The sequence below is a fragment of the Embiotoca jacksoni genome, unplaced genomic scaffold (assembly GCF_022577435.1).
Source record: "Embiotoca jacksoni isolate LCO1_2020_lvr unplaced genomic scaffold, fEmbJac1.0.p SCAF_93, whole genome shotgun sequence".
In the NCBI taxonomy this organism is placed as follows: domain Eukaryota; kingdom Metazoa; phylum Chordata; class Actinopteri; family Embiotocidae; genus Embiotoca; species Embiotoca jacksoni.
In genome coordinates this window covers 845,385-859,321 of record NW_027185451.1, presented here as the reverse complement: position 1 = coordinate 859,321, position 13,937 = coordinate 845,385, and the positions used below count along the sequence as shown (strand labels likewise).

Here is a 13,937-nt window from a genome sequence, read left to right as displayed (position 1 = left end):
TGAAACCAGCTAATAAACTCTGGACAGCAAGAAGAGAACGTCTGGTTTTTAACTGAATGAATCACTGAACGTCAAAACAATCAGCTTTACTGTCTCGTCACATGTTTTCATTGGTTGGTGGGAGAGTAGGAGCGCTTGTTTTGATGTTGAGGTCATTTAAAAATGCGATCACATAGCGGCATAAACCGAGAAGGCGATATTATTTCGAAAAAATGTTCAGCCCCAGATGAAGACTGACTTTTCAATGAGTCTCTAGGTTTGTTTTCTCTACAGCTTGTAGACCACATTTGGGGTTTTAAGTAAGATGTCCGTATGACTATTGGATGGATTATTATAATTTTGGCAAGACTTTTTCTTTTGATCTCGAGCTATGTCACTTTATAAACTTGTATTTAAGCAGCCCTGAGCTTTGAAATGAAACCTTTCTTCCTTCAATATTTTGCAAACTCCTCCTGTTTTCGAGCTGAGTGCGGCTCCTTTGTTTTGTTTTTTTCTTTTTACTCCATTGAAGTAAAACTGCAAGCTGATTAAAATCTCAAAATTTTGATCTGCAATTCTTTCATTGAGCATTTACTGTAAAAACAAAGCATGGAAAGTGTGCTACTGGGACACGACACTGGTTTTGTTTTTCTCAAGCGAGCATCTCCTCCCCTTCCTCCACCCTTGCCGCTGCCTCCTCCGCCTCCACTGCTCTTGGCTGAGCACCCCCCCCCCCATGCCTTGAGTGATGCTGTGAAACCAGGTCAGGCTGGTGAAGACGGCTGTGGGGCTGTGTACAGTAGCCAAAGGAGAGAGGGAGGTGTGGACGAGTGGGAGGCCAAGGAGGGAGGGAAGGAGGGCGGGGGGGGGGGGGGGGGGGGGGAAAGGGGTGGGCGGGGTGTATATGTCGAGCTTCTTCGGCGGTGGTGATTCACAGCCCACGCTTTCACCTAATGGGTGATTAAGGCGCCTGGGGAGCTGCAACGGTACATGAGCGTGGGGGGTTTCCAACATTCAGAGATCTAACTCGAGAAATCCCATTTGGGATAAACACCAATTGACCCGCCGCACTGAGAGCGGTGGCGGTAGTTAGCCCTTTTGTTTGTGTTTTTTTTTCTTTTTCTCTCAGTCGTACATGGAAGACAGCACCGTAGCAGCCCAGCGGTCCGCACTGTTACATCACAGTGAAGAAAAATCTTTACCTCGGTTCCCGTCTCAGATCCTTTTTCTCTGTTGGTTTCCTCTGGCGTTCCAGTTTTCCTCTGACAGTACAAACGTTTAAGTTCAGAGACATAGGAAGCTGAAACAACCTGAAGGCGTGACCCTGAATGCAACTGCGTCAGCCCTCTGATGCCTTGACAACCCACTACAACCTGCGACAGACATCGCTTCACCACCACCACCGCGTGTAATTGGGAACACGTGAGTAAAGAAAAGGAATAAATTAATTAAAGGTTTGGGGCCGCCGCACTGCAACAGGTTAATATACAGTGTATGCACTAAAAGTTCACTTTCAAATTTGTCAGACCTTCTGACCAGGATGAGGGTTGAAGCTGCCGTGTTTTTTTTTTTTTTTAAGTCTTCTTACCGGTGCAGGGCTGAGACTCCCACGCCTGGTCCGGACAGAGCTGCAGGTTCTCGGGCTCCTGCGCCACCACGGCGCGTGAGCGGACCTGAACCGAGCCGAAGTCGACGCCGGCCCCCCTGACGCAGATGCTGACGCACGAGCTCCAGTCTGACCACTCCATCAGGTAGCATTCACCTGCAGCAGAGACGAGATTTAGCAGCACTCCCAATATCGAGAAGTTAAGGTGTGCGGCACAGTTTGTTTTTTTACAATCCATTATACATCCTCGGCATATTTTATAGTTTACAAAAACAATTTATATGGTAATTCTGAATAATACAATGGTAATTGTGCTTACTAAATTAATTTTAAAGTAATGAATAAACAACACAAAATTAAAACCTAGTACATGCTTTTAATTTGAAACGAGTGATTTTAATTTGAAATGAACACAGGAAGTTGCAGGATTCGGCCGATCAGCGGTGCAATTTGATCACACCGCCATTGCAGTCCGGTCATAAGTAGAATGGCTCAACAGACAAAACTTTTATAACAAATATATAAACAACAAAAAAATGCAAACATCACTGTAACACATAAACAGCAACAGCACCAAACAAAAATTCACACACTCAGCAGGTTCAAAGCGGACAGAAATGAAATTCTTACGACGACTAAGTCTCTCTGACATCTCTTCACCGTTAACGAATCCAAAAGGTAACGCCGCAACAGCAGGGTCATCCCTATAAAGTGGAATATCTGTCACTGAGTGAGTAATAAAGTTACATCATCGGTGGGTCGAATGTCGCGACTTCCTGTATCTGTATCAAATTAAAAGCCCTCCAGCCACGTACCCCATTTTTGACCCAGTCTTGCTGAAATAACTGCCAACTGAACTGTGAAGTATTGTTAGCTATGGCCTCGAGCCGTATCTCAAATCTTTTTTGATTTCCTGTGAGCAGCGTGCAGGGTCAGCTTTTCAGGCCCGGTGGGCTCCCTCCTGGTTCATTTGGAGTTCAATACAAAAAAAGTGACCAGGTTGTTTGGCTCCCGCAGAGACCCGCCTGGGGGAGCTGCAGCTGACAGGATCGATATCATCTCAATGTCTAGATTCACTTCCAATGTGATGTCTTTTATTGAATTTTCAAAAGTTTTTTTTTTTTTTTTTTTAACCGTCTTCCGTCTCTTTTATGAGCCAATTTTTTTTTAATTTTTTTTTTTTACTTGCTGCTTTTTTTTATTTGACTGCAGCTGCAGTGTGGGCGTCTGCGGTGGAAAATCCGATCTTCAACTTTGGCAGAACTGAAGCAATGTTTTACCTATTTATCTGCACGAGAGACAGTTTAATCCGGGTGAGATTGCGAAGGTGTGCGGCGGATATTGCATACGTGTGGGGTGAGGGGAGGTGTGGGGGGGGGGGGGGGTATTTGCATATCGAATCGTAAGACGGTTTGAGGAGTTCTTTGAAGAGTTTCGGGAGGAGGTGGCTGCGAGTTGGAGACGCGGGGCGGCTCTGTTTTTTTTTTTGATCACAGCTGACAACTGCAGCTCATTAAACATTGGGAAGGGAAGTGGAGCGCGGGTCAAGGGGGTGGCGGTGCATGAAAGTGTCTCCGTGTGGGGATGCAACCTGCTAGAATTCCCATGCTGTCTCCCGGTCCTGCAAATTTTTCCTCCCAAATCGCACTACAGTACCTCCCCGCGCAGAAAACAGTCTGCGCTTTTGATTGCTGTTTGATACTTCAGTGCTCCTGCAGTTTGGCAAAAAGGGGTTGGACCTACTTGTTATCTAGGGCAGCGTTTCTCAGTGTCTTCCATCTCGGGGACCAGCAGCCATCTGATGAGGTTTTTTTTTTTTTTTTTTTCTTCATTCAAAATGAGAAATCCACCAGTGGAAACACGTGCAGCCGCCGTCTCAGAATATAAAATGATTTCCAAACTGAAGTAGAAGGATAACATTTTCTCTCCTCTATGTTATGGAGACACTGAATGATGAATGATCAACGATGAACCGAAATAGGCACACAGCACTTTGGAAATGAACTCAAAATTTTGTATTTTGTCTTTTGGCAGAGGCAGGGAACAATAATCCCCCCTTCAGGGACCGCTGACACCAAAAATAACAGATTCATATTAAAGCTGTACTGTGTAAAAATACACTCCTGTTATCGGGCTGGATCATAAATTGGAGGTTCAGTTTTGCATCTTCTTTATTGAAACGTGATAGATTTGCCCTATTTGAACCAAAAGAAAGGCGCTCACTCCTCTCGTGTTCAGCTTGACGATGCGGGAGGATGGATGTTGTGGTCGTAGGAGGGAGCCGCGAGGCGTTGGAGCTCGCAGACCTGATGGACGGAGTCCAGCAGCCGTTGGGCTCAGCTCACCTGTCTGTCTCTGTCTCTGCTTCTACACCGCAAAGCTGCATCAAACCCAGCAGCTGACAAGCCTGCGTCACAAAACCTGACAGCAACCCATCACACCCGACCTTTGAAGTGATAATCCCATCTCCGAGATTTATTATTGTTTTGTTTTTTTTTCCTACTGGGGATTGACACCTTTGACACCTTTGGCCCCCAAGGTGATATTCTGCTGTGCCGAGACATCACCTGTCACTCAAATGGTGTTCGATAGGCTCCTGTGATGCCTTTTGCCTCAGACTTTGTATCGATGAAGGCTGCAGTACACAAAGTGGTTAAATTGCTTTTTTGCCAGATACCAAATCATTTCTATATATTTCCAAGGAAATGACGATAGTGCTAAAGAAAATGACCCACTAACCTGCGATACCCAAAATAAACTTCGTAAACATACCGTATGTATACCGTAAAGCCGTATTCTCAAACCATTTGTACGACTGACAGAACAAATCAAATTTTTGTCACATCCAGATTGATTTTTGAAAGTCTGAGCAGCATAAAAACACACGAAATGCGATTTTTGCTATCTGGATCCAAAAGCACATTTGGGGGAGGTTTGAAATGCGATTCCAATCGGATTTCTGCAGATGCGTCTCAGTCCGGACGCTCTGCTGGCTCGGATCGGATTTCAACGTCGTTTTCAGAGATAGCGTGAGCAAAATATAAGCTACCGCTAGCAGAGCTAGTAGCCTGTTTTCTTAAAAAAAAAAAAAAAAACGGGCTTTTCAAAATAAAAGGACCAAGCAGAACTCGTCGACCCAGAAAAAGGGAAAAATCCATCTCGCGGTATTTTCTTTGGAGAAGAAGCCGAAATAAACTGTCTGTCGTCACTTCCTACCTGCGCGTACGTCGTTACCCGCGGCAACCCATGCAGATAGGTTGGTGATGTCTGGACGCTCCAAAATCTGATCTCCTCATTTGTAAATAACAGTGCGGACAGTCTATCCTGAAGATCTGATCTGATAAAAAAAAAAAAGAATCTAATTTGCCTGCAGTCTGAACATAGACTATGTCATCGCCCCTTTCATGTTGAGAATTTAGAAAATATCCACCCTGCAAATATGTTTTACCATTTAGATATTTACCGCAGACAAGAACATCAAAATCGGACAAAAAACAAAAAAAAGTACTCGTGTAAATGTGCGGACTTCCGCTCCGACTAACATCACTCTGATCTTTAAACTAAAAAAATGGGTTTACCTGCGTCTCAAGAGGTGGACAGTTTGTCATCTTTCATTTTTGCACAGAGCTCAACGTGACTGTTTCCCGTCTCGGCCGCACGGAGAAGGCTGCCGTTGTATGCAAATACAATCTGAAGTGGAAATACTGCAGAACTGTAAATGAACTATGAAGGATAGGAGAGAAAAATTAACAGCACAGAGCTACGTTTTCTTTCTGCATAATGTTCAATCGACCCCTCTGAGAGAGAACATGGACATTAATTTGAGCTCGGAAACGCCAACACTAAAATCCTCAAATAAAAGCTGTTATTCAAATAATGTCAGTTTTGTAAATTTTTTTTTATCAGCGTTAACAAAGAAAAAACACGTTTCAAAACTATTCGTAACTTCCTGTAATGATTTGCATCTTATTTTAGGATAAACTACTTTTTCTCTAATTCACCTCTTATGTCTCCACTGTAAAGGATCTTTTTGTTGTTGTTGTTTTTCTGAGTGGCATTAAAGCTCAACACGTTCTGTATGCGTGTCACAATTAAAGCCGAACAACAAAAGAAATGACAGGCGCTCCTTGAGCTGCGGGAACGCAACACAAAAAACAACAAAGTAGAACCGACTGAAAAATAATAAGCGAGTGTTTATGAAGACAAACATCAGGGTGGTGGCGACACGGCTGCATTGTGCTGTTAGAAACGCCGCACTTTATCCAAACGACATATCAAGAATTTAAAAGATGAATTTGCATTAATACAACAAACAAAATTAAAAAATTAAAAAAATGCCAATAAGGAGTAAAGGTGATTCTTGCCGCAGTAGAGGTAAATAACGATTTGAGGGTGTGATGGATAATTGTTGTGTCATATTAATTAAGTTCAACATGGCATCTAACGCGTATTTCTGTGATAATAAGATGAATTGTGACTTCAAAAGCAAGGAAACACGTCGACGAGGAAGCAGCGAGCTCCATCGGACACCCGTTCGGTTAGTTTCGCGAAACCAGACGGCGATAAAAATAAAATAAAAAAAAAAAAAAAACGTTTCAGGGACCGACGGCGATTAAATGAAAGCGTGCAATCTGTGCGCTCGCAGGCTGTTTTTTTGTTGTTGTTTTTTTTGCTCTTGTACGGCCGTACGTCACGCCCAACAGATGTCCGGCACAGCGGAGAGAAGGCGGGACCTGCGACCTGATCACTCACCGAAATGAAACAAAGTCGTCCTGTGCGGGTCGACGGCCCGACCGACGCTGCCAAGGTTTGTGGGGTTTGTCAACCCCGCTGAGGCTACCCATGCTGAAAATGTGTGCACACATGGCACACTAACAAGATATGGAGGGGAGGGGGGCGGGGGCGAGAAAGGGGGGCAGGGGGGGGAGGCTCCAAAAGGCACATGGCATTAATCATTTTTTTGAAGATGTACTTCGTCTTGGTCTGCTTGATAACAGTTAAGTACAGTTTAAGGACGCGGCTGAAGACACTTTGACCTCATTTTTTCAGACCCAGAAGCTACGTCCACTTTCACATGCGCTAAAGCCTCTTCCGCTATTTACGCTATTACTTTAAGTGTTTCAACAGCGATAAAGGTTTACACATGCGTGGTACAAATCGGGCAGGAACACATCGGGGCGGTCCAGCAGTAACCGCGCGCCGCTTCCACGAAGGACCCAATCCTTATTCAAGCAGGTACATTAGTTTGAGTTATTTACAGGTTACATTAATGTCCACTTCACCAGTAGAACATCCACTGCGGAGTATTTAAACGCCTTGAGGTAGCTGGTCCAGGATCGCTATCAGCTTCGTGGTAACATCAGCTGCTCTTTATTGGATTTAGGGGAAGTTTACACCGCGGCCACATTATCAGGGTTAACAGTGTTAAACTCGTTGGCTACTCTTCTTCCTGAAGGGCTTTCTTCAAACATTATGTTGCTTCTCATTCAACGTCTTTATGTAAATCACCTTTGCGTATGAAATGGGCCATATTTACTACCACTGCACCTCGATTCACACAAGCCACGCTTATAATAGAAGAATAAACACATAATATTTGCACTTTATTGCCATTTACTCGACAGCAGATTGTTATTCAGTTCTATCTTAGCTTGCCATCTTGTCTTTTTATTTTATTTTTTTTAAACCCTGCAGGTTTTTGTTATCTCGCCCACACACGTTATTGATTGCGCCTCTTTTTTACTGCTATTTTATATCTCTCTGTTCGTGTGTGTTTTAATAACGTTGCTGCTGTTTCTTTTGCTATAAAAAAGGAATAAAATTCAATTGTAGGTGATTACATTTCATTGAGATTCACCTCTCGGTCAAACGCAGGCGGTCCAAATAGTCCTTATGCTCCACCTGAAACAGAACACCGCTCCCGACAGCGGCGCCTCCGGCTCGGCCGGACAACTTCAACAGACTAAAGCGTTCGCTGGTGGGAGGCCTTTGAGGGGTTGTCTTTTTTTCCGCCGCTCCAGCTGAGAGGCGAAGAGAAGCGGCTGAGGAACTAAAAAGACTACGACTACAACTAAGAAAGTAGATCGTATCACCCCACTTCTCAAATCTTTACACTGGCTTCCTGTGTGTCAAAGAGCGGGTTTCAAAATACTGCTGCTAGTTTAGAAAGCACTGAGTACTTTGGAGCCAGAATACGTATCTGATCTGCGACTGCATTAACAGTTCAGATACCTCAGGCTGTCTGGGAAAGGTCTGCTTTCTGTCCCCGGAGTCAAAACTCAACATGGAGGAGCAGCGTTCAGTTTTTATGCTTCACATATCTGGAAGAAAGAAAAAAAAAAAACTCCCACAGAGCTGCAGGTCTGCTGCAACTCTCTTAAATCACAGCCTTTTCTTGGTTTTTTTTTTCACTGCCTTTTATTAAATCAATAATTACCTATTTCGTACACTGCAGTGTAAAAGAAAGAAAGACAATACAAACGTACTCATAGAACTGCAGTTACATCCGGTAACTACTATCTATTTATTTAGTTCCTGTGCACAGTTTCATTTCAACTCAGCGTGAGAGTCGCTCATGCATTTTTTCTGAAATTGAAAGTTGCGCAAATACTGAAGGTGGACACTGACTGTTACTCGAGTTAATGACCGCTACACTCGTTACGTGACTGTAAAACAAAACAAAAAACGCAATAAAAGCCAAAGTTAAGCTATTAATGGACGAACCTCGAACTTCCAACTGCTGAAGACCAGACCAGAATATCAGCATTATTTTCAATTTTTTTTTTTAAATACACCCGACCTGTATCTACTGAAAGTCATAAGCATGCTAATTTTAGCAAGCTAGTGGTCAAACCCAGATCTGTCTGAGTAACTTGTGCTCTTGTATTTCTTATTTTGATCTTCTATTTAACACTTTTTTAAATTTCTGTCCCTTACAGAAAAAAACATACATTTTGTGTGAATAAGTTTTCACACGTGAATCCACGTGGGATTCACACATTACACCGTGAAAATGCTCCAAAACTACGTTTCCCATGGCAACAATACATACACAATCACACGTGGTCACGTGATCATATGAGTTTTTGATTGTGTGAATTTCACCTGTTTTTTGTGTGCAAGGGATACTTTTTCTTAATGCCTTTCCTGTTGCACGTAAAACCCTTTGGATCTTCTTTTTAAAATACGCTACAAAAATAAAGTTGCCTTGATTTAAGCACAGCCGATTCATGGTAACAAGTAGAAATTAAAAAACTTTTTTTTTTTTTTTTTTTTTAGTTAAAGCTGTATTTGGAAACAACTTTTTACGTTTTACAAATCAGCTGCCATAATGTAGTCCATTTATTTTGCCATTAGTTAGAGAAAATACAATCCACCCTGTAACAGAAGTGTTGACTCACACTGTTGACAAGTGTTTACTGTGTTATTCATTGGGAGTGAATTGAACCTGAAGGCAGCTCAGTTCAAAACAGAATAATTCGTAAAGAAATATTTCTTTAGAGCTCCAAACTTGGTCTTTTGATAGTTGAAATAAGACTTGGCTTGAAAATTGTCTTCAGTTAAGTGTTTACGTCGACACTGTCTACAGTAATGATGTCGAGTCCCGGGACAAAATAACCCGAAGACAAGATTAACTGACGTACAATGTCTGTATCAACGACACCTGGGGTCTCCAACCAGTAGCTCGTGAGTGTACATGTGTGTGTTGAGTATCGATTTGTTGTTGTTCACATAAAATAAGCTTATTGAGCTGGTTTGGGTGGAGCTCAGCTATATGAACAGATGTTACAAAGACGTGAGTAGCTTTCAGACGCTTTCATTTTCTCAAAGTAGCTCTCAGAGGAAAACAAAAAAAAAGGTTTGGAGACCGCTGAACTACACCGATGAAAAACCCCAGATCCAATCAAATTCAAGCTATACTAACCTGCTCCTGACTCATTGTGGTAACGGTGGCCGTGATCTTTTTCATTTACATGGACATGCTGTGTTACTGAAAATACCACATTCAAAAGGAATACACTGAACTAGGGATGAGTTGTGATTTCTAAGTTTTGAATAGAACAATTGAAAGGGAATAGTTCATGCGAATATCGTCTCGCCTCATTTGGCTTGTTTTTTTACCGGCACCACAAGGGGGCGGTAAAGCACCTAAAAGCTGTTAACCAACCGCCATTAAACAACATAAAGTACCTGCTGCTACCGGGCTCTGGTAAAACGTAGGGTTTCCGTGAGCGTTGCTACCACGGTACAAACAGCAGAAACGCGAAAAAGACGACGACAACCGTCAAAACGTTCGGTGTGGAACCGCTTCAAAAAAAAATGCAACAAAAATGACATGTAATGTAAAACGGCCTGGTAAAGCCAGTATACAAGTAAACCCACAAAGACGCCCAGCGATTTGAGAGCAAAGCACAAAGCAGACGGTCCATCCACAGATAACCAATGGTCAACGCGAAGTAAGTTGGACGTTGGACGTGCAGAGCAAACAACGGCCCTCTTCTCAAACATTAGCCCGAGTTTAAGGCGAGTAGTTGGTGGCAAATATTGAGGAGTAATTTCGCATGAATTGTCCGTCTGTACACTGAACCAGGAACTGAAGCAAACAACACACAGTCAGCAGTTTTCAGTAAATTACCCAGTGTATCAGCTTATGTGGCAAAAGACATACTTTACTTTTGGGGGTCATTTGGGGTCAAAGTTGATTAACTCTAGCTGTATGGTTGTTGTTTTTTTTTGTATTAAGTAAATAAGTAAAATTATGAAAGTCTAATCAGGGATTAGTGCATTTAGATTGATATCGAAACGTCCGACAGAAACAAACACACCCTGCGACTGCAGACGTACATCCAAAACATATCCCTTCAATTCTGTCCGGAGGTTTTTTGACGTGACTTTGACAGTTCCCTTCATGCAGCACAAAGAACTCATAATTACCATATTATTATATATATATATATATATATATTTTTTTTTTTTTTTTTTTGGGAGGGGGGCCTTGAAGGCAGCGTCATTACCTGGACAGGGGAGGGTGCAGGCCTCGCTCAGTGTGATCTGCTTGTCTCCGTCGACAGCCAGTTCCAGGCTGCTGCACAGCTCCTCGTCCACCAGGCCGCTCTCGCCGTCGCCGGAGCCGTCCGACACGAAGCAGGACAGGTTCCTGTAGCGCATGCCGTGCCCGCACACGACATTCTGACAGGACGGGAACACCACAGAAGAAGAGGAAGAAGAAGAAGAAGAAGAAGAAGAAAGGGGAGGTTACATGAACCTCCTCGGTACACTGGTAAACTAACAGCTGTTGTGATTCAGTGTTCCCCTCCGCGGGTCCTTACAACTTTCAGCACAAGTAATGCTGATGTTCTGGTCTGGTTTTCATCAGTTTGACGTTGAGGGTTTTACACAGATAGCTTAAGTTTAAGCCTTTATTGTGCTTCCTTCCTTTTTTTTTTTTTTTACAGTCACCTAACGAGCGTAGTTGTCATCGGCTCTAGTAACGTTCACCTCCTGTTCTGCGTAACGCAACAGAGTGGAGGAACAGACCGATTAGCCCGACTTTCAGTGACATAAACATGCATGAGAGACTCTCACACCGAGCTGAAAGAAATTGGGTACCAAGTAAACCAAGTAAATAAATAGTAGTTACTTGTGGTAACTGCAGTTCTGTGAGTACGATGGTATTTGGCGGCCCTCCCTCCACAAGACAATGATGGGAGGGAAACACTGTGATTTATTACCTTTTTCACTAACTACACATCTTGTTTTATGAAATTTAATAGTCAGTTCTTCTCACTTCAACCACTTTTATTGCAGCAAAGTGGGATTCATAAATGTTGCATGCACTTGACGAACGTATTTACTTTATTTGTAACATCTTTCCGTCTCTGTCTCTCTTTGAGACGGCTGAGACTCAAGACACTTGATCATTCATTGTGCAAACTGAGGTGAACAAATGAAAAAAAAAAAAAAAATTACAATAAGTGCCATCTCCTCGTCTCCCCATGAATCTACACCTCCGGTTGCAAAGCGTTGCTTCATCTCATAAAGTACTGCGTCGGACGCTTTTAAAGTCTAACCTGCCGACGCTCGGTGTAAAATGAACTATACAGGGCTGCCAAATTTCCTGGCAGAGGTATTGGTTTACAGTAATGTATCAGCATTAAAGATGCATTAGATTGATTTTTGCTGTCCATCTCTCAAAATAACTGTATGAACAGGGATTTGATGAGGTTGTTCATCAATACTAAAGACTCCATTATTTTTTTTCCCATGCGTTGAAATTCCTGCCTCCCAAAAACCCGCTCTCTGGCTCAAACTCTTATGTTTATTGATCTCGGCCGAGCCAGGGTCCTGTCAAAGCTGCATTTCTCGACCCGAGGTCGATACCATCGTTAATATTTAATGTCCCCGGATCACGGTGTAATGTAATATATTATTCACATACCTCCACCCTGCACTCGGACCAGGGGCTGTACTGCCAGCGGTAGCAGGGTCGGACCGGACACGGCTTCCACTGCTCCATCTGAGAGGGGCACGGCCGTCCGTCGCCCTGAGAGGCCTGAACCACCGACCGCTGCCGCCACATCTTACCTGGAGGTAAACACACAGGCGAGTGACATCAACGCTGGGTTCATCTATGTGTTTCCACACTCATAGTTTTTTTTTTAACCCAGTGAATCCAATGTGATTTTTCGGTTGAAATTTCACGACCTTCACTTTTAAGCTCATATCTTGGTCATTATAGGGCTAACTGTTCATGCTTTATCTTGTTTTGTTCAGGACAGTCTAAGCTATCAGAATCTTTCATCATTTAATGTGATAATACCAAAAGATCTTTTATATTAGCTTTTATATCAAGGAAAAAAAAATGAAAGTCATGTTTTTACATGTATCTCACCATTAAATATTGCCAGTCGAGATATCTTTGTATAATTGTGCAGAGGGGATTGTCTACAATCCGTAAATATCTGAACCATGTTTGTGGGACACTGTATGACTCAGCAGTTTAAAAAAAAATAAATATATATGCTCAGTGCCGGTCGGAAAAATAAATGTCATGAATGACTGCGGGTGGTTCAGGTGCCCAAAACCAGGGACTCACACTCAGGACTTACGGCCCTGTGATGTGTGCTAATAACTCGGCTGTAGTTAAAGCCCACGAATATATTTAAGAAAAAAAAAGCTTTGACGTACAGAGAAACGACGCGTATCATCAGAAGAGTAAGTTCTGCTGTGTATTTTGACACGCGGGAAGCGATCGGCGCGTCCGTCAGAGTGTAACGGCGGTCACGTTTGTCGATTTTTCTCTGCAACTCTTCAAAACACAGACGAGGCACTTGCGTTGTCCGGAAAGCTCAAGTTTTGGGGCTTCATGGGATTTAAGCTCCATCTCTCCGTGATGAATACCCGCCGCACGATTCAACAGAGGAGAAGCAGGGGCGAATTTGGACGCAGTTTTCCCTCCATCGGGTTCTCTGGGTTTAATGTCATACTCAAACAAAATGACATCATTTATACTGCCAAGGTTGCATTGCCTAATGAAGGACCACTCAAGGTAGAAAAACAACAAGGTCCTCTTATCGAGCCTCAAAATGAAGTTGAGCGAGGCTTGTTTTCTGCACAATAAACGAAACGCTAAAAGTTCCGGCGGGCGGTCATCCAGCTCCTCCGTAAACAACTCGCTTTTAAATGCATGTGGATGTTTTTGTTTTGGATGCATTAGATTAATCTTAATGTGCCCAAACAGCACTTCACTTAATGGAGCAGGGTTTTTCTAAATGGCCTGACATACCGTACTGCGTGTCTGCCGTCTTGATTGGTTCTCGTCCATCTTGAGTAAATGAAACAAAAAACAAAAAAACAACAAAAAAAAGGCTTTTATTCCACCTCAATCTACCGACTCTCTCAACCAGATGCGTCAACGAAACCTCGGAGACTGTTTGATTTGAGTGCAGAATTGATGCGATGAATTAAGTGAAAGGTTGAACACGGAGGACGCCTCCTCCTCCCTTCCCCATCTCCCCCCTTTCCCAACCCCCCCACCCCTCCCCGCACACATTTTCACAATGCAACCTTTCCGTCTGTGTACCTGTTGTAAGGCCGCCCACTCGCACATCTCTGAAAACCCTCCACTTGTAAAAAAAAATTCCACTTTCATTTCCACATCGGCTAACCAGCAATCAGCTCACCTTGGGATGCACCTCTGCCAACCTACGACACCTTTCAACACATAAAACACAAACCAGCCTTCCCACACACTCTCTCACACACACACACACACACACACACACACACACACACACTGTACAACCTCATATCCTATTCCAACAAGAGAACCTCCCACACACACACACACACA

The 13,937-nt window shown here is 43.2% G+C and overlaps 1 protein-coding gene across 1 annotated transcript in view; it reads right to left on the bottom strand.

The window, feature by feature from the left end:
* The window catches only part of LOC138193736 (thrombospondin type-1 domain-containing protein 7A-like), a 152,803-nt gene that overhangs the window by 16,092 nt on the left and 122,774 nt on the right, over positions 1–13,937 (bottom strand). Inside the window, exons 22-24 of the mRNA XM_069141934.1 lie at positions 12,024–12,169; positions 10,600–10,774; positions 1,568–1,741 (exon numbers count right to left, since the gene is read on the bottom strand). Of these exons, the coding sequence (XP_068998035.1) occupies positions 1,568–1,741; positions 10,600–10,774; positions 12,024–12,169 (495 nt within the window). The remainder of the gene's footprint in view (positions 1–1,567; positions 1,742–10,599; positions 10,775–12,023; positions 12,170–13,937) is intronic.